Source organism: Eptatretus burgeri, chromosome 11 (assembly GCF_056783735.1).
Source record: "Eptatretus burgeri isolate ZD-2024b chromosome 11, Ebu_testis_v1, whole genome shotgun sequence".
NCBI lineage: Eukaryota > Metazoa > Chordata > Myxini > Myxiniformes > Myxinidae > Eptatretus > Eptatretus burgeri.
Window position 1 is genome coordinate 82,466,157 of NC_140971.1, and position 22,965 is coordinate 82,489,121.

At 43.9% G+C, this 22,965-nt stretch overlaps 2 protein-coding genes across 10 annotated transcripts in view; one reads left to right on the top strand and one right to left on the bottom strand.

Annotated features, from left to right (window-relative positions):
* The window catches only part of LOC147017495 ((Lyso)-N-acylphosphatidylethanolamine lipase-like), a 179,648-nt gene that overhangs the window by 87,256 nt on the left and 69,427 nt on the right, over positions 1 to 22,965 (bottom strand). The window lies entirely within an intron of this gene.
* The window catches only part of LOC147017497 (SNF-related serine/threonine-protein kinase-like), a 75,421-nt gene that overhangs the window by 18,350 nt on the left and 34,106 nt on the right, over positions 1 to 22,965 (top strand). For both annotated transcript variants that reach the window (XR_015049528.1, XM_085847195.1), the window contains one exon: positions 8,857 to 9,259. Coding sequence is in view for 1 of the 2 variants with exons in the window: in XM_085847195.1 (XP_085703321.1) it covers positions 8,857 to 9,259 (403 nt within the window). In the remaining variant the exon portion in view is untranslated. The remainder of the gene's footprint in view (positions 1 to 8,856; positions 9,260 to 22,965) is intronic.

Here is a 22,965-nt window from a genome sequence, read left to right on the forward strand (position 1 = left end):
GCAAAGTACAACGATGAAAGCCAGCGTACTACGACGTATGACAGTGTTTTTCAGCGTGCTCTCAATGTTTCCAAAACTTACCCATAACATATTGGACGTGCGTCAGCGTTTTAGACAAATTTTTCAAAAATCGGCATAAGCTGGCTAAAACGTCAAGGTGTGACTGGGCCTTAACCGGTGCAGTTTATAAAAACAAAGTTCTGTTTTGTGCATGGTTACCTGGGCACATGTGGCGAAACTGTAAAAGCCAACTTGCGTCTGGTTATCCCCACACGGAGGATCTGAAAGGTTCTTTTTATTCATTTTGGACCTACGGATGGATGGAAAGAAGGAACGACAAACCAAATGTTGAAGCCGCAACACCTCTTAAAAATGATGGGATATTGTAATCGGCTCGATGTCCATCTGTCCGTCAAACATTCTCCTCCAAAACAGTTAGTGCAGAAATTCACCAAATTTGGTAGAGGTATGATGACCATATGACAGCAATATCCAGTATGGGGCAGGGTCATAAGGTGTAATACCAAAAAATTTAATTATGGGCACATTTTCAATATATATATGGTCGAGGCTCACAGAAGAGCTCGGACACAACAGATCAGGACACAACATAACAAGGGGAACAGCAGGGGAAGGATAAACTCCAAAAGCAGGGCAGAGGGAGAAGGTAGACGGACCGAAGGATGCACGTAACGATGAGGGTTAGGGGATAATTCAAAGGCTGGATAAGGTGGATGCATTAGAAAAAAATTTGGGAGAGGTGGTTTAACAAGTGCAGAAAACATCATGGCTTTGGAAGGGAGATGAGTTGAGATGGTGGTGAACAGCTGGCTTGAAGACCAGGAGGGAAGAATGAGATTGAAGGGAGTATTGGAAGGCTGTTGCACAGACAGGAAAAAAAGAGAGATTAAATCGGTGGAGGAGGTGAGCAGTGGTTCTGGATTTAGGCAGTGTCACTGGGAGGGGGTTTCTGGGAGACCGCGTGCATCCTGCATATACTTGAGGGAGGGGGGGTGGAGGGGACAGCACGGAGAGGGCAGAGGGTGCAAGATCAGAAATGAGGGGGAAGAAGACAGAGACTACCGACCTGTCGGAGATGAAGTGGTCGGCCCATCGACTCGGCTTCATTATGAGAGATTCCAATGATCTTGAACACTTTGGTTTCCACATCGTCAAGCTGAGCAAGATGTGAGGTGAGGGAGACAACCCAGAGGGGAGAGCAGGACTCCATCAAACTGTGGATGAAAGCCTTTAAGGTGGATTGGAAATTCAGGTGTGCCAAGGAAGGACTTTGCACGACAGAGAATGCCAGTCAGCGTCTGGGTTTGGAGGCCAACTTTGTAATGTGGTTTGCCCAACAGAGAAAAGAGAGATAGAGAGATAGATCGATTGATTTCTCAAGATTGTAAGACCTGTTCAAAGTGTTTGAGCAGTTTGTGATTTTTGTCAAGGTCTGAGGAGAGTGAAGAGGCTGCTGCTGTCTGTCAGAAGGATGAGGGATGTCGCTGCAGAGTGTGGAATTTTCAGCAAAGAGATAGAGAGGATTTTCCAGTCAGTGATTTTTATTTCCCCCTCCCCCCCTCCCCGGAGAGTTTTCATGAAACTTTTTGAATACGCTTTCAACATTGGGGAACACATGAAATATTTAACTTAGTTTTGGATATAACCCCCTGGTTCATGTCCCAGGGGGTGGGGACTTTGGGTCACAGGGGTTAAAACAAGATTTTAACTCAAAATTTGATGCTGGGTCATTCCTGGTGGAACCTTTTGCCATGCTCTATTTGATCTTTGCTTTAGGTGGGAAGTTACAATGATGCGCCATCAACGTCCCTCTCGTTTTTATACGCCCGATATATATATATATATATATATATATATATATATATATATATATATATATATATATATATATATATATATATATATATATATATATAGCCTGGTGTTGGCGCAGTGATTAGGGCAGCGGCTTGGGATGCAAAAGGTCCTGAGTTCAAGCCCCGTTGGGCCACTGAATTAATACACCAGGGGGTTGACTCAGCCTGTCATTCTTCCGAGGTCGGCAAAATGAGTACCAGTGTACTGGGCCGGTGTATACCCCGGTTAAAATAGGTGTACCATATCCCTGTGTCGTAAGAGGCGACCAGGGTTGCGTCAGGAAGGGCATCCGGCGTAAAACATTGTGCCAAATCACTATGCGGATCACACGGTTGATCCGCTGTGGCGACCCCTCACGGGAGCAGCCGAAAGAAGAAGAAGAAGAAGATATATATATATATATATATATATATATATATATATATATATATATATATATATATATATATATATATATATCGGGGCGGGAGCCTGGTGTTGGCGCAGTGGTTAGGGCAGCGGCTTGGGATCCAAAAGGTCCTGAGTTCAAGCCCTGTTGGGCCACTGAATTAATACACCAGGGGGTTGACTCAGCCTGTCATCCTTTCGAGGTCGGCGAAATGAGTACCAGTGTACTGGGCCGGTGTATACCCCGGTTAAAATAGGTGTACCATATCCCTGTGTCGTAAGAGGCGACCAGGGTTGCGTCAGGAAGGGCATCCGGCGTAAAACATGTGCCAAATCACTATGCGGATCACACGGTTGATCCGCTGTGGCGACCCCTCACGGGAGCAGCCGAAATTGGAAGAAGAAGAAGAAGATATATATCAGGGCGTATTATGTGATACCGGTCGTCCGTCTGTCCGTTCCTGTCCACACTCTAACTCCCAAAGTTTTCAACTTTCACGGCTCGTATTTGGTACATAGGTACAGACTGCGGAGACGGTGTGTGGCGACATACGTTCGTTATCTATAGTGGTTGCCATGGCAACCAGGATGCTGTTTTCCATGTAGTAGCACAATTCTGTATATATCTATTGTTCGGGCGTATATTGTGCTCACTTGCACTCTTGTTATTTATTTATTTTAATATGATGCATGCAGCAATCGAAGGACAGGATGTTGAGATTGCTTTTCCATTTCATTGCATAGATCACTTCATTCAAATGCCGGACAAAAATGCAGAAATATAGGTTGTCTGTTCTTCTCCCCTCCCCCCCCCCCCACCTTCTTAATGGTGGGGATCAGGACTATGGGACATTTACAGGTTGTGCCAAAAGCGATTTTTCTTCAGAAATGTATTATTTATGCTTTGAAAAAATTGGCTCAAAAACACAAATAATTGCCCCCCCCCCTAAGACCCCTGGAGGGGCCTTCAGGACCCCAGGGCCCTTGAGAGTGGTGCATTTTATAACTTGTATGTTTCAGGATCAATTCTCACAAATTTTTAATCATATGAAAGCTCTTCTCAAGACCAAACAACATAATAAATCGCTGTTATTTAGAAATTAGGAAAACTCATCATTTGCCAAACTTTAATTTTTTGGATGAATTACTCTGGGAGTAATTGTTCATTGGAGGACATCCAAATGCTGGCCTGGAAGATCGAGCGTTGTGTGTGTTGGAGAAGGGCGTTTTTTTGTCGGTGGGAATTTGAGACGTAGCCCTCTTTCCTTGGCAGAATGCCTTCTTCCTGAAGATGTCATGTGCGTCTTCTTCACTCGAGCTGTACACCTTGACGAAGAACTTCTGGATTTCTTGAAAGAGATCACAATCCTCCTCAAATTCCATGAAGTGTTCCACCTGCCAAAACACTTCAGTGAAACAGAGGTTCCTTATCAAGGTGTTGGTGAAGGATACCTTGCCTTTTCCTCGAAAGGAAGACGTTTACATCACAGCCGGTGAATCCATGGAAGAGTGGGAGAGCTTTCGAAATCGGTCCCAGAAAATCGCAGAGCTCTTTGATGTTGATCTCAGTAATTACGTTTTCACCAGCGATTAACTGTATCCAAAGCACCACCCCCATCGCCTATACAATGCTACTGACCACACACAATCGCCACCAAGTCAGGGTCCCTGTTCAGATTCTCATGGAAGTCATCCCCTGTCGGACCACATTAATGAGGTGGACCATAATCTGGCTGTCCGCCTCTTCGTGATTTCTGTCTCCCTCTATCTGGACAATTGATCCATTGTGGATGACCGATGAGGAAGAGGTGATGAAGTGGTCTTTGTGTGTTGGGATTTGGATCTTAGATCCAGTTGTGGCAAGTAGATGGTTCAACTCTTCCTTGTTTGAGTCTTTTAAGAACCTCACAAAGTTGGATGGAACTCGATCCTTCTCCGTCACGCATCGTCTCATTCCTGTCCTCTCATGTCTCATCACTCCTTTCACCCTCTTCAAAGTAGCAATCGAAGATCACATCTGAGCGCATGCAGTTCGCCAGTTGAACCTGGATAAAGGAGCAAAACTTATCTGCATAATACTTGAATGTTGAGTTGGCGTTCGATCAAATGTGATCGAGAACTGAGCCCCCATCGATGATGATGATGACAATGTCGATGAAGGAGGGCCCTGTGTCTGAAGAAATGAAGGGATTTTCAGCCAGCAGCAAATGAAGATCAGACTTACTAGTGACAGGAACATTGAAAGCTCCTGGAATTTCCTCCAACTCAGAATCATTCAAAACGTATTTATATATAAATCAGTGATTGACATATTTCTGAAATGTCTTGGGGAAAGGGGGGGGGTCATCAGGTCAGGTAGGGGAGCATGTGCCAGAACAGCGCGTCGCTGCATCCACTTTCCGCCGGTACTCCAGGGGCCTCCGTCTGGCCATCCCCCAGGCAGATGCCAGGCCCATCCCCATCTCCTTGAGATGATGGTCAACCTGTGGGATGGGGGGCATGGGGATGGTAAAAGATCCCTTCAAGGGCATAAGAGAGGCAAATTTTGGTGTTTATTAATTTATTTATTTACTTATTTTTGCACAATGGTTTCATCTTGAGACAAGCTTTCATACAATACATCATTTGTAAGAATTGGTCCTTAAACATGGAAGTTACAAGATGCACCCCCTCTTGGTGGGTCCTGGGGGGGGGGGACAAAGGGACTGTCCAGGACTATAATGGGGGTGTTTTTTTTTTTGTTTTTTTTGCATAACACATAAGTTTTGTGTTTTTGGACTAATTTGTTCTAAAAATCCTCAATAATGCATTTCCAAAGAAAAATCGCTTTTGGCAAAAACCTGTAAATGTCAGGCATATCTATTTGGGTGAGGGTCTCCGACTCCATCCGTTTCGTTCACCTTCCTGTTTGCCCTCAACTAAATGTGTTTATTTCTGACGGTTTGTTTCACCGCGACACAAGAGCCATCCAAATGCATAGATTGGTCTTCCATCCTGCAGGGTAGTTTGTTCGGGGTGAATTGTTAAAGCAAATAATTGGATTACATTATGTAACAAAAAAAAAAAAAGTTTGTTTGAGTGAATTTTTTGGTTGTTTATCTTTTATTAGGTCGTAAGAATGAAGAAAAAGCATTTATTTTATGTCGCTAATCGTTATTAAGGAAATGACACCGATTTTTTGAAAAATAACAAAAAATTGTATATTAAATTAAAAAATTGCAGAAAAATGTATTTGAACATTAATGAAACTATACAACAGCGTTGAAACATACAGGGATATGCTAATCAGAAGTAAAACATAGCATACTGTTGATCATTTTGTGATTTAGAAAATATTTTGAAATTATTTTGAAAAAAATATGATTTTTTCAAGTAGGTTATTCAAGTATGATTTATATAATTCATTCAAGTAGTCATTTGATATATGTTACATTTTGTTTCCGTTCTTTCCCTTCAACTCGTCTTATTATATTTGTTCTTTTATTAAAAGATATTGTCTCATGATGGCTTCTGCTTGAGGTTCCTGCAAGCATGATCCTGATAACTTCTGCTATGTCTGCGGAGTCTTTCTGAATGTCAAGTCAGTCAAGTACACCATCATTGAAGGGAACCTCTTCTGTTCGGCTTACAAGGCGTACTTTGGAGTTCAATTAGGGGACCAGGACAAGAGTTGGGCGCCACACGTGGTTTGCGGAAGCTGTCGGTCCACTCTGGAGTCATGGTACAGAGGGGAGAAACGAAAACTGAAGTTTGGCGTGCCAAGAATCTGGCGGGAACCAACAGATCACTCAAACAACTGTTACTTTTATATGGTGGTAGTGACGTGTCACCGCAGGGGAAAGAAGACGGACATGTTCGACTACCCCAATGTGCCATCATCTCTTCGTCCGGTGATGCATTGTGAGGAGATTCCAGTTCCCAACCCTCCTCCGGTGATCACGAAAGATGCTTGCACAAGTTCCAGCAGCGAAACAGAAGATGCCCACGACGATGTCTTTGTGGCAGATGATACCCCGGCTATTCCGCATTTCCCTAACCAAGCGGAGCTCAATGATCTTATCAGGGACCTCGGACTCACCAAATCAAAAGCCGAATTACTGACATCCAGGTTGAAACAGTGTAAGTTGTTGGACGAGAACTGTCGGGTAACAAAACAGAGACAACGTCATGACATATTCTCTCAGTATTTCACACTGGATGAGAAAGTGTGTTATTGTCACGACATCAACGGCTTGTTTGAAGAAATTGAATTCCCATATGATCCCAGCAACTGGCGACTGTTCGTGGACAGCTCAACTAGAAGCTTGAAGGCGGTGCTGTTGCACAATGGTAACAAGTACCCAAGCATCCCTATCCCCCACTCTGTTCAGCTAAAGGAATGCTATGAGAATGTGAAGCACCTGCTGCGCCTGGTGAAGTACAAAGAGCATGATTGGGAAGTGATTGGAGACTTTAAGATGATTGGCTTTTTGACAGGTTTGCAAGGCAGCTTCACAAAACATCCGTTTCCTCTGCTACTGGGATAGCCGAGTTACAGCGAGACATTATGAAACGAAGGACTGGCCATCAAGAACGGGCTTTGTCATTGGCGAGGAGAACGTGAAGTGGCAACCGCTGGTTGAGCAGGAGAAGATCTTGATGCCACCCCTCCACATCAAGCTGGGGCTCATAAAGCAATTTGTGAAGGCACTAGATCATGAGTCTGCTGCCTTCAAGCATTTGGAAGCGGTATTTCCGAAGTTGTCGGAGGCAAAAATAAAGGCAGGGGTGTTCGTTGGGCCGCAAATTAAAAAGCTAATGAAGGACCCAGAGTTCTCCGGAAAGTTGTTGGCACCGGAAAAACGTGCCTGGCACAGCTTCGTTGCGGTTGTTCAGGGCTTCTTGGGTAACAACAAGGAAGAAAACTACCGCGAACTGGTCGACAATCTTCTCAAGTCCTACAGGGAGATGGGTTGCAGAATGTCCCTGAAATTGCACACTATGCATTCCCATTTGGATTTTTTAAAATCCAATATGGGAGACTACTCCGAAGAGCATGGTGAGCGCTTCCACCAAGATGTGATGGAATTTGAGAAGCGCTACCAGGGCCAGTATAATGAGCGTATGATGGGCGACTACGTCTGGGGTTAGGTCCGAGAAACCCAGCCTCTTCACCGAAGAAAGGGCAGAAAATCTGTGTGTTTTCAATAAACAGTCTTATCGAAGATGTAGTATGCTATATTTTACTTCTGATTAGCATATCCCTTTATGTTTCAACGCTGTTGTATAGTTTCATTTATGTTCAAAGACATTTTTCTGCAAATTTCTTATGTAAATATACAAATTTTTTGTTATTTTTCAAAAAATATGTCATTTCCTTCATAACGATTAGCGACATGAAAGATATGAATTTTCTTCATTCTTACGTCCTAATAAAATACAACCAAAAAATTCACTCAAACAAAATCTTTGTTACATTGTGTTATATATCTGTCAGATGTGGACGCTCGTGCAGTGATGGGCCAAATGGCCTCATCCTGTGTAAGCTTCCTTTTAATTGACAATACAGTCTGTATTGACCAATCTGCACTCTACATATATTTAGCAATTTGCACTGTCCACACCACAGAAAATATGTCGGGGAAAGCAGATTTTTTTTTTACCATAAGTCTTGAACCGTGAAGTACGACACGTCCAGGTTATCTGGTGTAACCCGTGACGGTCCATGGCTACCTATGTCCAATGTTTATATGTATATATATAAAAAAAGGTTTTCCTACCCTGCATTCAATGGTTCATGCAATGAAGGAGATGCTCAGGTTGATGAACGGTAGAATTGAGGACATTGAAAAGGAGCAAGATGTTCGGGGTGAGTGATTGACGGCACCAGTGAACACCGACGATGTGGGCAACAGAGTTTGAGTAAAATTGTCTTATTCCAAGGTGTGGTTTTTGTTTGTAAATAATAAAATATTCCAAGTTTACTTCTGCAGCACAAACGAGCCGCACGATTTCTGTCCCGTGTGTGCCATTATCAATAGTGGTCCTTGGGCCAATTGCAATTGAGGGTTGAGATGAGAGATTAAAGTGTGTTTGGTCATTTGGGTTTTCTGAAAGATTATGTGTGATTATGGGACTAAGAAGGTTTGAGAAAATGTGATGTGAATGTTGTGGGTGCTTCTTTACAGGGAGGGGGGGTGGTGTGCAGGTGGTGGAGGTGAAGAGAAAGAAGAAAACTGTAAAGGATTAGAGAATCAACAGGGGAATTTTTGTTGTTGATTTTAGGATGATAGGCCCAAGGTTTGATCAACAAACACAGCCATCAACTGGAACAAGGAATACAGCGAGGAGCACGCGATCAGCACGTCATTGTGGCTCTGGACTTTGTGGTTTTGGTGGTGGATTGTGGTTTTTTTTATTCTCACTGGTGGTGGATGTCTCTTTAAAGTATTCTTCGGGGAGGTAACAAGTAACAACTGCTGTGGTTTTGTCGAGAAACTAGCCATGGAATGTTTCTTTTTACTGTGTCCATGCGTTTGAACAGATCCCGGTGATTGTTTTGTTGATTTCTTGCATTGCCAACCTTTCTGGTTAATGCGTTTGTCGTTGCAGGAAGTCCGTTGCATGAAGCTGGTTCAGCACCCGAACGTCGTGCGTCTCTACGAGGTGATCGACACGCAAACCAAGTTGTACCTCATCTTGGAACTTGGAGACGGTGGTGACATGTATGACTACATAATGCGTCACGAGGGTGGTCTCTCCGAGGAGACCGCCAAGCAGTACTTCGCACAAATTGTGCACGCCATCTCTTACTGCCACCAGCTGCATGTTGTGCATCGCGATCTTAAACCTGAAAATGTGGTCTTCTTCGAGGAACAAGGCTTAGTTAAGCTCACAGACTTTGGCTTCAGCAACTTATTCCAGCCTGGAACAAAATTGGCAACAAGCTGTGGGTCCCTGGCCTACTCGGCACCGGAGATACTGCTTGGGGATGAGTACGACGCGCCGGCTGTTGGTGAGGCCAGATTTTCTGATGTTTCCTTTTTGTAATGGCTGCCGGCATACTCTGGATACGTTTGGGTTTAAATTTTGTAATAGTCTTGAATTTTTGCACAAATTTTCTTCCTGCTTTCGTCTTCCATTATGAAATTGTTATTTTTCTGAAACAATCAACCGATTGCCTTTCTGCTGGTCTTCTCCCTCATATCTTCTATCTCTGTCTGTCTTCTCTACAAGAGTGAGGCTCATGGAAGAGCAAGGTTGAATTGACAATCGGGTCACAGGGAAACGATTGGGCACAACCAGGAATGGAACGAACAGGAAAGGAAGACGGAGAGGTGGAGGAAACACTAAATGCACAACACTGCGGGGTAGCATCATTGGCTGAGGCTGCGGCTGTGCCGTTGATGTGTCATGTGCATAGATTATGCCGACACATCACCTCCAAACAAGGAGGCATCTGTGTGGTACTCAAGTCTTTGCAGACTTAGATTAAAACCCCGATGGTGACAAATAATTTATGCGCATGACATCAGCGTTATGTCATAGGGTCAGTGTGCTTCTTTGGTTAAATCTAATATTCCTCACTGCAAACCTCCTGACTGGTGATCGGCAGGGCAGAGACAATGTGTTTGTGTGGCAGGTGACACTTATTGCCGGCATGTTGTGCAGCAAGTGCAGTGATGGGACTCGATCTGTGCCCTGCTGCCTCGTCAATTTAGGACTTTTTAATCTGTGTTTATTGACCACATTGGTATGGTCAAGGATAAGCAATTCAGCAGTATGTTCTCCTGATGAGCCCACGACATGGCCAAAATCTAGATCGACATTTCTGCTTTCGTTTATTCATGAACGTAGGGCTTGATCTCGGTCTGCGAAGACTTGTGCCACACGGATGCCTCCTCGGTTGGAGGTAATGTGTCGGCATAATTTATGCACATGACATCAGGGTCATGTCATAGGGTCAGTGTGCTTCTTTGGTTAAATATATAGACATTTTTTTTTTTTTTTTTTTTTTTTTTTTTTGGAAGCTCAATGAATGCATGTAGTGTGGCCGCTGCTTCCGGCTTGTCATTCTTTCCTCACTTTTTTTGCAACGTTGTCCTCGTTGCGTTAAATGTATCCTGTTTACTGTGATTAGGGAAGTAGGATGTGCGCTTTGGCGTCTGTTTTGTTCATCGTTCGGTTACTGTCCGTACGTATGACTAAATCCAGGAAGGAGGTCATTGTCAGTTTTGCATACGACACCTCTGTTCCTGAAAGTGAATTGCAAAACATTTAAACGGGAAAATGCAACCCTGAAGGATGAAGGAAGCTTTTATCGGTATCACGACGAAGTTTGCATCACAATGATGAAATTGTGTATGCAAATATAATTGACATAAATTGTACAATTGTGTCCATCTTTCTGGTTTCTTGTCTCTCTTTCTTTGTCTTTTTCTCTTTTTTTCTGTCTCTATTTATTTTGTTTTTCTTTTTCTTTTTCTTTGTCTTTTTCTCTTTTTCTTTTTTTACCCCATGCACACGAAGGGAGAAGTGGGGTTAAGCAATTGGTTCACATCTTTCTGTCCCTCTCGAATATCAGTTTATGATCGAGGAGCAGCTTGATTTCAATTGAGTGTTATATTTTGAGCACAAATCATAACATGAATCGGGGAAACTAACATCTGCAGTTTAACATAACTTTGACCCTGAATTCATCCCGCTCATACACACACACAGAGGAGGTCGATAATTGTTTTTATTCCGTCTGTCTGTCTGGCATGTAAGCAAAATTGAAAATCATTCCGAACAGAAAACTTACTGTTTTTAAGGACGTTATAAAGGACACAAACAACAGGCATGAATAACGAATGCAACGTTAGGTTAGCAGTCCCGTTGGGTAAAAATTCTGTTACCGTGCTAACTTATGAACCAGTGATGGGATTTTGACCAAACTTGGTGTAAATATATAGTATGATGCAAAGATAAACTGATTGAGTTTCTGCATCAGTAGGTCAAAGGTCAGACGTCATGTCAGGTGAACGTCTGAAGGGATCCAAGTCAAACTTGCTGCAAGTATTTTTAACCTCCGCCATCGAAGATGGACGGAGGTTACTGTTTTCACCCCTGTTTGTTTGTTTGTTTGTTTGTGAACAGTATTACGGAAAAACTCCTCGACGGATTTCGACAAAACTTGGTGGGGGATTTAGGAATGGTCCAAGGATCATGCCATTAGATTTTGGACTTTGTCCAAAGTCCAATATGGCCGCTATGGTGGCCATTTTGAAAAAAATATTTGAATTTTTGTTTTTGCATTTCTACATGTTTTAAGTGATTTCCAACCAAAAAAAAATTTGTTAGAGAGAAAAAAAAAACAAAATTTTGCAACTTTTTTCAAAAAAAATTCGATTTTATTTGAAAAATATTTGAATTTTTTTTTTTTGCATTTCTACATGTTTTAAGTGATTTCCAACCCAAAAAGAAAAAATTTGTTCGAGAAAAAAAAACAAATTTTGCAACTTTGTTTTCAAAAAAATTTCGATTTTATTTGAAAAATATTTGAATTTTTTTTTTTTGCATTTCTACATGTTTTAAGTGATTTCCAACCCAAAAAGAAAAAAATTGTTAGAGAAAAAAAAAACTGAAATTTTGCAACTTTGTTTTCAAAAAAATTTCGATTTTATTTTTTTGGCATTTCTACATGCGCGTCGACCTAGTTTAGTTTATTCAATCGTGGTTCAGTAGAGTCTGATCCGTTTTGACCTACAATGAATAGGATATCAGGTTCACTTTAGTGACCCAGCAGTATTGGCGGCAGAGGTTTTGCACTCTACCGAGTGCTCCCCCTCAAGTTAATTATGTAATAATATAGGCGGAGGCTATCAGTAAACGTCTCGATGTTAGAGTGTCATTGCAGTTGTCTTTGTCGCTCTTTTTCTTTCTTTTTCTCATTGTCACTCTTTTTCTTTGTCTTTCCCTCTTTTTGTCTCTTTTTTTTTTTATTATATTTTTTTCTCTGACCACTTCACACATCGTCACCAAACTTTGTGCGCATTATTATCAGTCTTGCAATTCTGCTTACAGCATTATCTATGGTGCTTCAAGCCCAACCATCTCATTATTACCTCTGTCACCGAAGGTGAAGGAGGTTATGTTTTCACCCCTTTCTGTATGTCTGTCTGTCTGTTGGGTCGTTTATCCAGTCGAAAAAAAAAAAAATTAAATTTTTTTTTTGAAATTTGATCTATCCTTATTATCAGTATTTCCGTCGATATGTCTGTCTGTCTGTCTGTCCCACTGTTCAGTCCAGTGCTCTGTTAATACAATGACGATTTCGATGAAACTTGGTTGGTAGGTTCATCCCATGACCTAGTTGTGTGCAAATGAGAACCGTTGCTGTGGACACCACCGTTGCCTCGCAACGGGACTTTGAAATTTTTGAAAAATCATAAAAAAATTATTTTTTCGAAAATCAAAAATCGGGCCACGAGCGACTGTCGGCAGTACATTCAGCCATATTGTTAAAAATTTCCAGCCAGATACTATGAAAACTGTCGGAGAAGATAGACTTTGAATGAACCCTGGTCGAAAACAATAAAAAAGACGAAGTTCGTTATATCTCTGAGACTATGAGTCAGATATACATGAAACTGATATGGTAGGTTCATGGTATGTCCTAGTTATGTGTGAGAAATAACCGTTGCTATGGACCTCTCCGTTGCCTAGCAACGGCCGAAAAACCTCTAAATGTGGGGGTATTTTAACGAAAAAACAATCTGCAGCATTAACCCTTGAAGCTAGAATCATGAATTTTCTTGTGCTTAATCCTCAGGTCATTCCCCATTGAATGGGCCCATCACGTCAGGTTCTATTGGGCAGGCGACTATCCATGTCCGCCTACCGACTTGTTTGTCTGTCTGTCTGTTTGTGTACAAGATATCTCAAAAAGTTGTGGACGGATTCGGACGAAACTTTGTGGACACGTTGCGTTGGGTGTGTGATAAGGAAGATTTGATTCAATTTTGGCGAAGATCCAAATCCAGATCTGGAGACGAGAATTATTTAATTTTTGAAGTGATTCTTCACCATTGAGAGATCGGGCCAAAAACGATATATAGCATGATATGTCAAAAAGTTAACGGATTCGGATGAAACTTGGTGGACACGTTGGGTGTGTGACAAGGAAGAATTGATTCGGTTTTGGTGAAAATCCGAATCCGGAACTGGATACGATATTTATTTAATTTTTGAAGTTGATTCCTCACCATTGAGAGATTGGGACAAAAACAATATATAGCACGAAATCTCAAAAAGTTGTGGATGGATTCGGATGAAACTTAGTGGACACTTTCGGCGTGTGACGAGGAAGAACTGATTCGATTTTGGAGAAGATCTGGATCCGGATGCGATGACGAGAATTTTTGAAGTGATTCTTCACCATTGAGAGATCGGGTTAAAAATGATATAAGCACGATACCGCAAAAAGTTGCAGACGGATTCGGATGAAACTTGGTGGACATGTTAGGTGTGTCACAAGGACAAATTGATTCTATTTTTGTGAAGATCCGAATCAGCATCTGGCTACGAGAATTATTTAATTTTTAAATTGATTCTTCACCATTGAGAGACTAGCCATAAACGATATAGTCCTGTATAGCATGATATTTCAAAAATGTATTGGGCCCGATATGTTCTCATGGATCAGGCATTACAGGGCGGGATGTGCGCTCCACCGAGTGCCCTTCCAGTTGTTGTCTCCATTTATTCTGCTCATCTCAGGATTATTGTTTTCCATGGCCATCCCATCCTCTCAAATGCCATTATATCCCATCATCCATCTTTGATGGGTATATCTTTGATGGGTGTGAAGAATGCTGTGGTCAAGTTTGAGAGAAGAGCAAATACATATTTTGGGGGGGGGGGGGTCAACCCCCCTCTCCCACTCCCGTAGACACCTTTAATGAGTGCAGATTTTGATGAGGTCGATACACTTTGGTACATTACCGGTGATGAAGGTTGTGGTCATGTTTCATTGAAATTGTGTGTTGTTTTGGAGAAGAGGTCCAAATACCTATTTTCTGGGGGGAACACCCCATAGACTCCCTTAATGAGCACAGATTGTGATGCGGTCAATACACCTTCGTTAGGCATCAGATGTGAAGCTTGTTGCCAAGTTTCATCAAAATCATGTGTTTGGTTCAAGCGATAATGACTGAAGTGTTGACGGACTGATTGACTTACTGACTCGCTCACCTACCTGCACGGCTCGATCGCATCAGCTCACCTGATTAATGTCCAGGTGAGCTAAAATAAGAAGTTTTAATTGAAAAATAAGGTCGAATAAGTATCACTTACCATAAATAAGGCTTTTCTGCTCAAAGTGCCAGTACAGTACAGTAGAGTTTTGTGATGAAGTTGTTGAATAGCCCGAGTCAGTTCTGCTTGAACAGGGCCAGAGCATGAAGATAGCCGATTGATCTCTCAGGAGCGACCCACAGATCCCTCACATCTATTATGTTGTGCTCCTGCCTTAGTGGAGCCAGGACCACGCCACACAGTCTTATTCCATAATGTGTTTTGTTGTGTGTGTGGAGCACACTGGCAGAAGTTGCAGGTGCTGTCGATGGCATCCCCAATAGGCAACCGGGGGGGGGGGGGAGGGGGCTTCACTTTTTCCACAGGTATGTGGAAATATCGAGACAGACAGACTAAAAGTTAAGTGCAGCTCGGGAAATTGTAGACCATCAACACGTGGACATAGATGGTTTTACTCTACCTTTATTAATTTCCCCCCCCCCCCTTTTGCTGGTATCTTTTAAACACAACTCAGACCCCGAGCTTGAAATACAATCGGACGGGGTAAAGCCAAATTTTGATGAGGGCACGAGTGAACGGGATAGGCCATCAACCACAAATCAGGCTGTCCGGTGGGAGGGCACCTTGGCAAGAATGGTTCCAGATGTGCGTGAATTATTTATTTTACTTCAGATATGCTTCGTGTTCTGTCCTTCGCAGATGCACATTGCTCATGATTTCAAGGCCGAAAGCCAAAATGGAGTATTGCAGAAGGGTTCCAGGAATTTTGGAAAGAAATATACTTTATTCAGGGTATTTTATTGTTGCAGATTCACCTCGGGGTGGATTACAAGGGGTTCCTGTAATCGACTTACCCGAAAGCGATCCCGAAGCCGCCGCTCCACAGATAATTCCACGGTGCGACGGGTTGTTAAACATCCACAGATGCAGTCTGGGATGTTTAATTTAAGTATGGTCCAGCATCCAAATCCTGCTCTACCTGTCCAGCAAATTAATCCTCCAGAAAGGGAACTCGGCTTCCCAATGCGCAATCTGTTCCTGGATACGACCGAGCGTTAACATCGGATTATGCTTTGGTTACCGACGAATCATAACGGATCAGCTCGGGAGAACTCCCTGATTGCAGCACACTATGTTTAACCGATGGAAACTACCAACCGGACAGTTTGGAAATGGATTATATTATTCACAAGGAATGTATTTCCAGGTCGTACAAAAGGTCACATGTGTAAAAGCCTTATCTCAGCACAGAAGCCTCTTGGATAATGCAGGTGCAAACTTTCATTCTGGAAAAAGAAGATGAGCAAGAGGGATGGACAGGTTATTGGGGCATCTAGTCGACCACACCCTTACCTGAACGTGGCAGGCTGGCTCACGTGTCGCTGAATCCTGTTTCACGTTGTGCTGGACCCTTGTGCAGAATGCAAAGCCATGGCCCTCTTGCATGTGTTCACTGGCTCAGACAGCCCATCTTCATTCAAATTCAGTGGTAAGCGACACCGTTGCAAGACAAAGGAAAAAGTGCCATTCCTAATGGAAACATTTGCAAGCATCACCAAAGTTTAAAGAAGCGGGGATGCAACTTGTCCGCAGGCTGTACTCCAACAAATCTATCACCGACGATGACCACGTCCGAATGAGGGTGTTCTGCCAGAGGACTACAGACGTGGAGAAAATCCCCCACCCCCTCGTGTGATGTGTTGGGCCAACATCTCAAAAAGAGTGTCCTCCAAGCAAGCATCAGGACGACAGCCCATGAGCCATTGATGCTGATCGAGAACTCCAGGAATCGTTAATAGATGAAGGATGGTAAGCTGGTTCCCAAAAGTGTCTCGAATAAGGTTTTTTTTTTAATGGATTTACGCCGATACCATCAAAATGGCGATTTCTCGTGGCAATATACCTAGAATATTAAAGTTGATACTAGTCATCCCAAATCTTTAGAGACCTCATATGTTCAGGTCGGATCATCGGTTCAAAAGTTGCAACAGTTTCAGTATTTCACCTCGCCACTTGCGGAGGGGGTGTAGAGAAGGGTGGGGTCAAGTATCCCCCATGCCCCCCCCATTGCCCACCATAGGTGCTGATTGTTGTCCACTTGGACCAAAATTATTCTATAGACCCCAACCTTCAAGGCGATACTGAAAAGTAAACTTTCGCATCAACTTGAAATGACTGAGGGTCCAGGCACCCCACTAATAGAGCTTCGGCGAAAGTCTGTAGGAGCATGCACATGTGGTGACCGCGTCCAGGAGCTCTTTCCGTGTCGGTTCCTCGCTCCGCCTCGGACTGACCCGCTCTCGCTCCAAGCTCCAGTTTCCACTCCAAGCTCCTCAGATGTCCTTCTCGGTGTTCTCAGACGTCAACACAGCTCCGATCTCCGGATCAGCCTTTTATAAGATTGCTGTCTGTCGGCAACCACGTCAAACGCGCTCCATGATCCAGAAGCTCCCATTGGCTATGTCATGTGATCTGTTGGACTCCATTGGTTGAATTGGAACTCGCTGCAGCCGTACGTCCTTTCACGGCTGAACGCAAGCTATTTTGTGCGAGATTTGTTGGTTTGTATGGTTTTGTGGTGTGGAGTCTTTAGATGTGTTGGAGAGATAAAGATAAAGGGAAAATAAGAACATTGGGTCCAACACCCCTACAAACACAATTTACATTCCCCTCCCCCACTCCAAGCTGAATATTGGATTCCCCAGTACACTTCAACGAAATACTACGACACAACTATATTGTTTTCTGTGATTTGGTATATGGCACCCCAGGGGTTTCCGAGGGCAGGGCCCTTTTTATATGGGCGCAGGGAGCATTTTAGAGTGGGGGTGGAATGTGGTGTCTCTCTGGTTTGTTCTTGCTAGGGGTCTGGCACAAGTGTATGCTCCGGCTTACTTATTTCTCTACACAGACAGAATGCTGCATGACAACATTATTTGTGTTCGAATACCCGGATGAGATAGAGGGGCCTGACGGGATGGCCTCGAGGTACACACACTCGTCTCTAAGCTGTTTGGCCTGCCTTCGAATCGTGGCCCAGCTCTAAACTGCCAACCCATTTGTTTTCACAGGCAGGACGACTCATCAACGCGTGCGCCGTCCCTCGGATGGACGTCAAACTGGGCGTCCGGTCTCCCAGTATTAGTTGGTGTACGTTAACGATCCCATGGTGTCCTATGCAAAGAGTAGTCAAGCTATCGCTGGCACCATGGCCAAATTCATGCCGTAATCGGCAGCACAGCCGCACCCTCAGCCTGACGATGGCACCCCGTAGCCTTTTGCTGTGAAGGACCGAGATCGAGCATCCCTATCAGGTGTATGCTTGAAGTAAGAGAGCAAATTGGTCATCTTTATATCTACAGTGCCGATAGGAACTCCACACCCCCTTTCAAAATTTTCACCTTTTGTTGCCTTGTAGCCTGGAATTAAATTGCTTTGAAACAGACCTTTCCCACCTTCATTTACACATCGTAACCCACAACTTCCAAGTGAAAAACAAATTATACAAATTTCAAAAATATTAATTACGAATACAAAACTAGAATATCTTGGTTGGATAAGTGTTCACACACCCCCCTGCCCCCCCCACCTCCCCCTGAGTAAATACTTGGTGGAAACACCTTTGACAGTAATTACAGCTGTGAGTCTGTTGGGATAGGTCTCCACCAACCTTGCACACCTTGATTGGGTAATATTTGCCAATTCTTCTGCACAAAACTATTCAGGTTCACTCAGGTTGCATGGGGAGAGTTGATTGATTAGCAATCTTCAAGTCATGCCACAGATTTTCGATTGGATTTAGACCGGTGCTCTGACTGGGCCAATCAAGGACATTTATCTCATTGTTCCTCAGCCACTCCAATGTATCTTTGGCCGTGTGCTTCAGGTCGTTGTCGTGCTGAAAGGTGAACTTCCGTCCCGATTCCAGCTTTCTTGCAGAGGGCAGCAGGTTTTACTCTTGGATTTTTCGATATTTTTCTCCATCCATTTTCCCTTCTATCCTGACAAGTGCCCCAGTTCCTGCTGATGAGAAATGTCCCCCATCACATGATGCTGCCACCACCATGCTTCACAGGAGGGATGGTGTTCTTTGGGTGATGTGATGTGTTGGGTTTGCACCAAACGTAACATTTTGCATTTAAGCCAAAAACTTCCATCTTGGTTTCTTCAGACCAGAAAAATGTTTTCCACATGGCTTGACTTGTGGAGTGCTTGGGATATTGTCACATTCACACATTGACCAGTCTTTGCCATAAATGCCTGTAGCTCTTTCAGTTGTCATTGGCCTCTTGGTGACCTCTCTGATCAGTCTCCTCCTTGCTTGAACTTCATGATGATTGTCTTGACTGTGCTCCAAGGGATGTTCAAGGCCGTTGAAATGTTTTTGTACACATTCCCTGATCTGCGCCTTTCCACAACTTTATTCCGGAGGTATTTTGGAAGCTCCTTGGTGCTCATGGTTGAGTCTTTGCTGTGAAATGCACTTCCCAGCAGAGGTAACCTACAGGAACAGCTGATTTTATTCTAAAACTAGAAGGGCACTCAGTAGAGCGCATACCTCCATCGCGTAATGCCTGATCCACGAGAACATATCGGACCCAATACATTTTTGAAATATCATGCTACACAGTACTATATCGTTTTTGGCCCAATCTCTCAATAGTGAAGAATCACTTTGTAGGTTAAATAATTCTCGTATCCAGATCCGGATTTGGATCTTCACCAAAATCGAATCAATTCGTCCTTGCAAGACACCCACCAAGTGTCGGATGGACCCACCCGTCCACCAAATTTCGTCCAAATCCGTTCACAACTTTTTGAGATATCCTGTTGGGGGTGGCGTGGGGGGACGGGGACATAACCTGCTTCCACCTATGGAAGGGGGTGGGGTGGTCGGAGAGGGTGAATCATGATAATAGTATAAATAATAATTATAATAGGTCTTTCTTTGTGCTCAGGTCAGAGTACCATCCTCTGCCCCCCTTGTCCTCATCCATGACAAATTTTCATGCCATTTGAGTTTTTTTATTGGTTTTTTTAAAGGTTTTTTTTTCCCCTCCCATGCCCTATTGTGCATTCCCTCTCTTGTATGTTTATTATACACTATATTAAGGCCTGGTGCTGGCTTAACAGTTAAGGTAGCTGACTTAAGAACTTTGGGTCTTGACTTCCACCCCCGTGGCGTTGAATTAACACCAGGCAGGTTGACTCGGCCTTTTATTCTTCTGAGTTCAGCAAAATGAGTAACCGGGGGCATTATTGGATCGGCGGCACAGCCGTGCCCCCAGAAAATTATGCATCTAAGCCACCGCAGGCTGCGTACGAATAAATAAATAAAAAAACATTCAATTTAAGTAAGTTGTTCTTCCATCATAAACCGACATATGCACTGTGTTAATTTTGCTGATAGGATGGCCCGCCGGTAGGCATGCTCGCCTCTCAGGTGTGCGTAGCCTGAGTTCAAATTTTTTTCCCGGCTCTAAACTGTCATCCCAGTGTTTCACAGGCAAGGTGCTTCATCAACGTGTGTGCCATCCCATCCCTCGGATGCACGTTAAATTGGCCGTCCCATCCGCCGGCATTCGTCGGTGGATGTTGAAGATTCCACAGTGTCCTTCGCTAAGAGTCAGCGAGCTATTACCGTCGCCATGAACAAATTCTCAAATTTCTTTCCCCAACTTGGCGTTTCCCCTGTCCTGAGGGCACAAAGTGCAAAAGCGTCAATCCCCCCAAGGGGTCAGGTTTAGGTTTACTATTAATGTTTTGTTTAAACAATAAATTAACTTCACATTTTTGAGTTTTTTTATTTTTTTTAAACCGGAACCTCGTTTTGACAGGTTATTCAAAGAATGTCGGATGAAAATATATTCAAGAGGCCCGGTACCTTTGTTTTTCATGGTTAGCATGGTAGTGGGGCAACTTGGCTAAATATAGCATAACAATTGTGCATTTTGTGAGGAAAGCACCAAATTTGGCACACTAGTAGCCTATCATATTATGAACAGATTTGGATATTGGGCCATCTCAAATTCAGCCGCTGATGGCTGTGGCAGCCATTTTTCACTGCCATCAAAAAATTTGAGATGGCCCAATATCCAAATCTGTTCATAATATGTTAGGCTACTAGTGTGCCAAATTTGGTGCTTTCCTCACAAAATGCACAATTGTTATGCCAAGTTTCCCCACTATGGCTGTATTTTTCTTTTTTCTTCTTTTTGAACCATAACCCTTGATATGCCCAGGTAGTTCATTTTGACACTACGATAATAAGTCAAACAAAATTTAATTGGCTCATGTCTGTTTCGTGTCCACATCTCGGTGCACTGACCGAATGCAAGTGTTTCTCGTTGCGATGTTGCCTCCGGGGCAGGGGATTTAGCGAAGATACGCCCAGCGCATCGTGGCTGCTTTACCCACATTTGAATAGATGATTACGGTCGTCATTCTGCAGAACTTTTCTGATGCAACAATGTCTTCCTCATCCATAACCTCAAGCGATACTGAGTAAGCGGCTTTGTATTGTCATTTGAAGGGTGCCATGCTCCAGGATGCAGCGGCACCTGCTGGCATTCCACCGGAATGGGGAAATGCATGTCCAAACCTGCTGGCGTCTTTCATGGGCAAATCACATCTCCAAAGCCAGTCGCCAGCTGTACATCTTCTGTCTTACAAAGTCAATCCTTGGCACACCTGAACTCCTATTCACATACAAGGCCTTAATCTGCAACTGTATGGAGTACTGCTATCCCCTCTGGGCTGGCTCCCCTACCTCGCGCCTTTTATGGTTTAACGCCGAGGTAACCAAGTCTTTCAAGATTATTGGAATCTCTCTTGATGAAGCTGAGTCTATGGGCCTATCACTTCGCCATCGCAGACAGGTCGGTGGTCTCTGTCTCTTCTATCGCTTCCTCTATGGTGTTGCACCCTCCACTCATTCCGTGCCCTGCCTCCCCCCATTCCTTCCCCCTGCCTCCCAGGCTTCTGCAGGGCTCATGTGGTCCGCCATAAACCCTCTACTGGTGAAACTACCTAAATCAAAGATCATTGCTCACCTCCACTCATTTCTTCCTCTTTGCTCCCACCTCTGGAACCAACTTCCACATTCTCTTCAATCTCATTCTTCCCTCCAGGTCTTCAAGATGGCTGTTCACCACAATCTCAGATCATCCCCCATCCAAAACCAGTATCTTTTCTACACTCATTTGCCCTCCACCCCACCCCAAACCCTCCTCATTCCAAGTTTCCAGTTTTTCTCTCCTGGGATTTTCCTTCTGTATCCATATTGCCCACCCCATGCATCCTTTCATGCCACCCATTCCTCCCCACACCCATTGTTTGTATAAGTCTCCCCCTTCAACTCTGCTGTTGGTGTCTGTCTCTATGTCTCTATGTCTCTCTGTCTCTCTCCGTCTCTCTCCGTCTCTCTCCGTCTCTCTCCGTCTCTCTCCGTCTCTCTCCGTCTCTCTCCGTCTCTCTCCGTCTCTCTCCGTCTCTCTCCGTCTCTCTCCGTCTCTCTCCGTCTCTCTCCGTCTCTCTCCGTCTCTCTCCGTCTCTCTCCCTCTCTCTCCGTCTCTCTCCGTCTCTCTCCGTCTCTCTCCGTCTCTCTCCGTCTCTCTCCGTCTCTCTCCGTCTCTCTCCGTCTCTCTCCGTCTCTCTCCGTCTCTCTCCTTTTCTCCTTTTCTCCTTTTCTCCTTGTCTCCTTGTCTCCTTGTCTCCTTGTCTCCTTGTCTCCTTGTCTCCTTGTCTCCTTGTCTCTGTCTCTGTCTCTGTCTCTGTCTCTGTCTCTGTCTCTGTCTCTGTCTCTGTCTCTGTCTCTGTCTCTGTCTCTGTCTCTTTCTCTTTCTCTTTCTCTTTCTCTTTCTCTTTCTCTGTCTCTGTCTCTGTCTCTGTCTCTGTCTCTGTCTCTGTCTCTGTCTCTTTCTCTGTCTCTCTCTACTGTTCCTTTTGTCCTGGTGCATTCAGTGTACTAGCTCTTTCACAACCTTGACTCTCTTTACAAAAAATATGAAACGAGGTTTTCGTTCGTCTTGCTCCTTTTAGAATCCATCTCATTCGAGCCAACTTAGTGATGAGCAGGCTAATGTCCGAATCGGTGCGTCGATAGACGAGTGAAATCATGGGAATTATCAACTAAAGGTTGACAAAGGCGTGCTCACAGCCGTGGGAAGCAAAGGAAAGCTGGCGTTCCGGACGTTAACCCTTCATTGGAGCGAGAGAGGGTCGACTCCTGAAAGGTCGGTTCTACTTTGCCTCCAACGGCAGTTAGCACTCACCTGTCAACCTCCAGTTGATAGAACCTACAACCAGCTGAGGTGGCATGCCGCACCACAATAACATAACATACGCTGTGGATTAAATTATTGGATCAAAAGACTGAGACTTGTGCATAAGATGTCTCTACCCAGACAACTCCCAAATAATTGA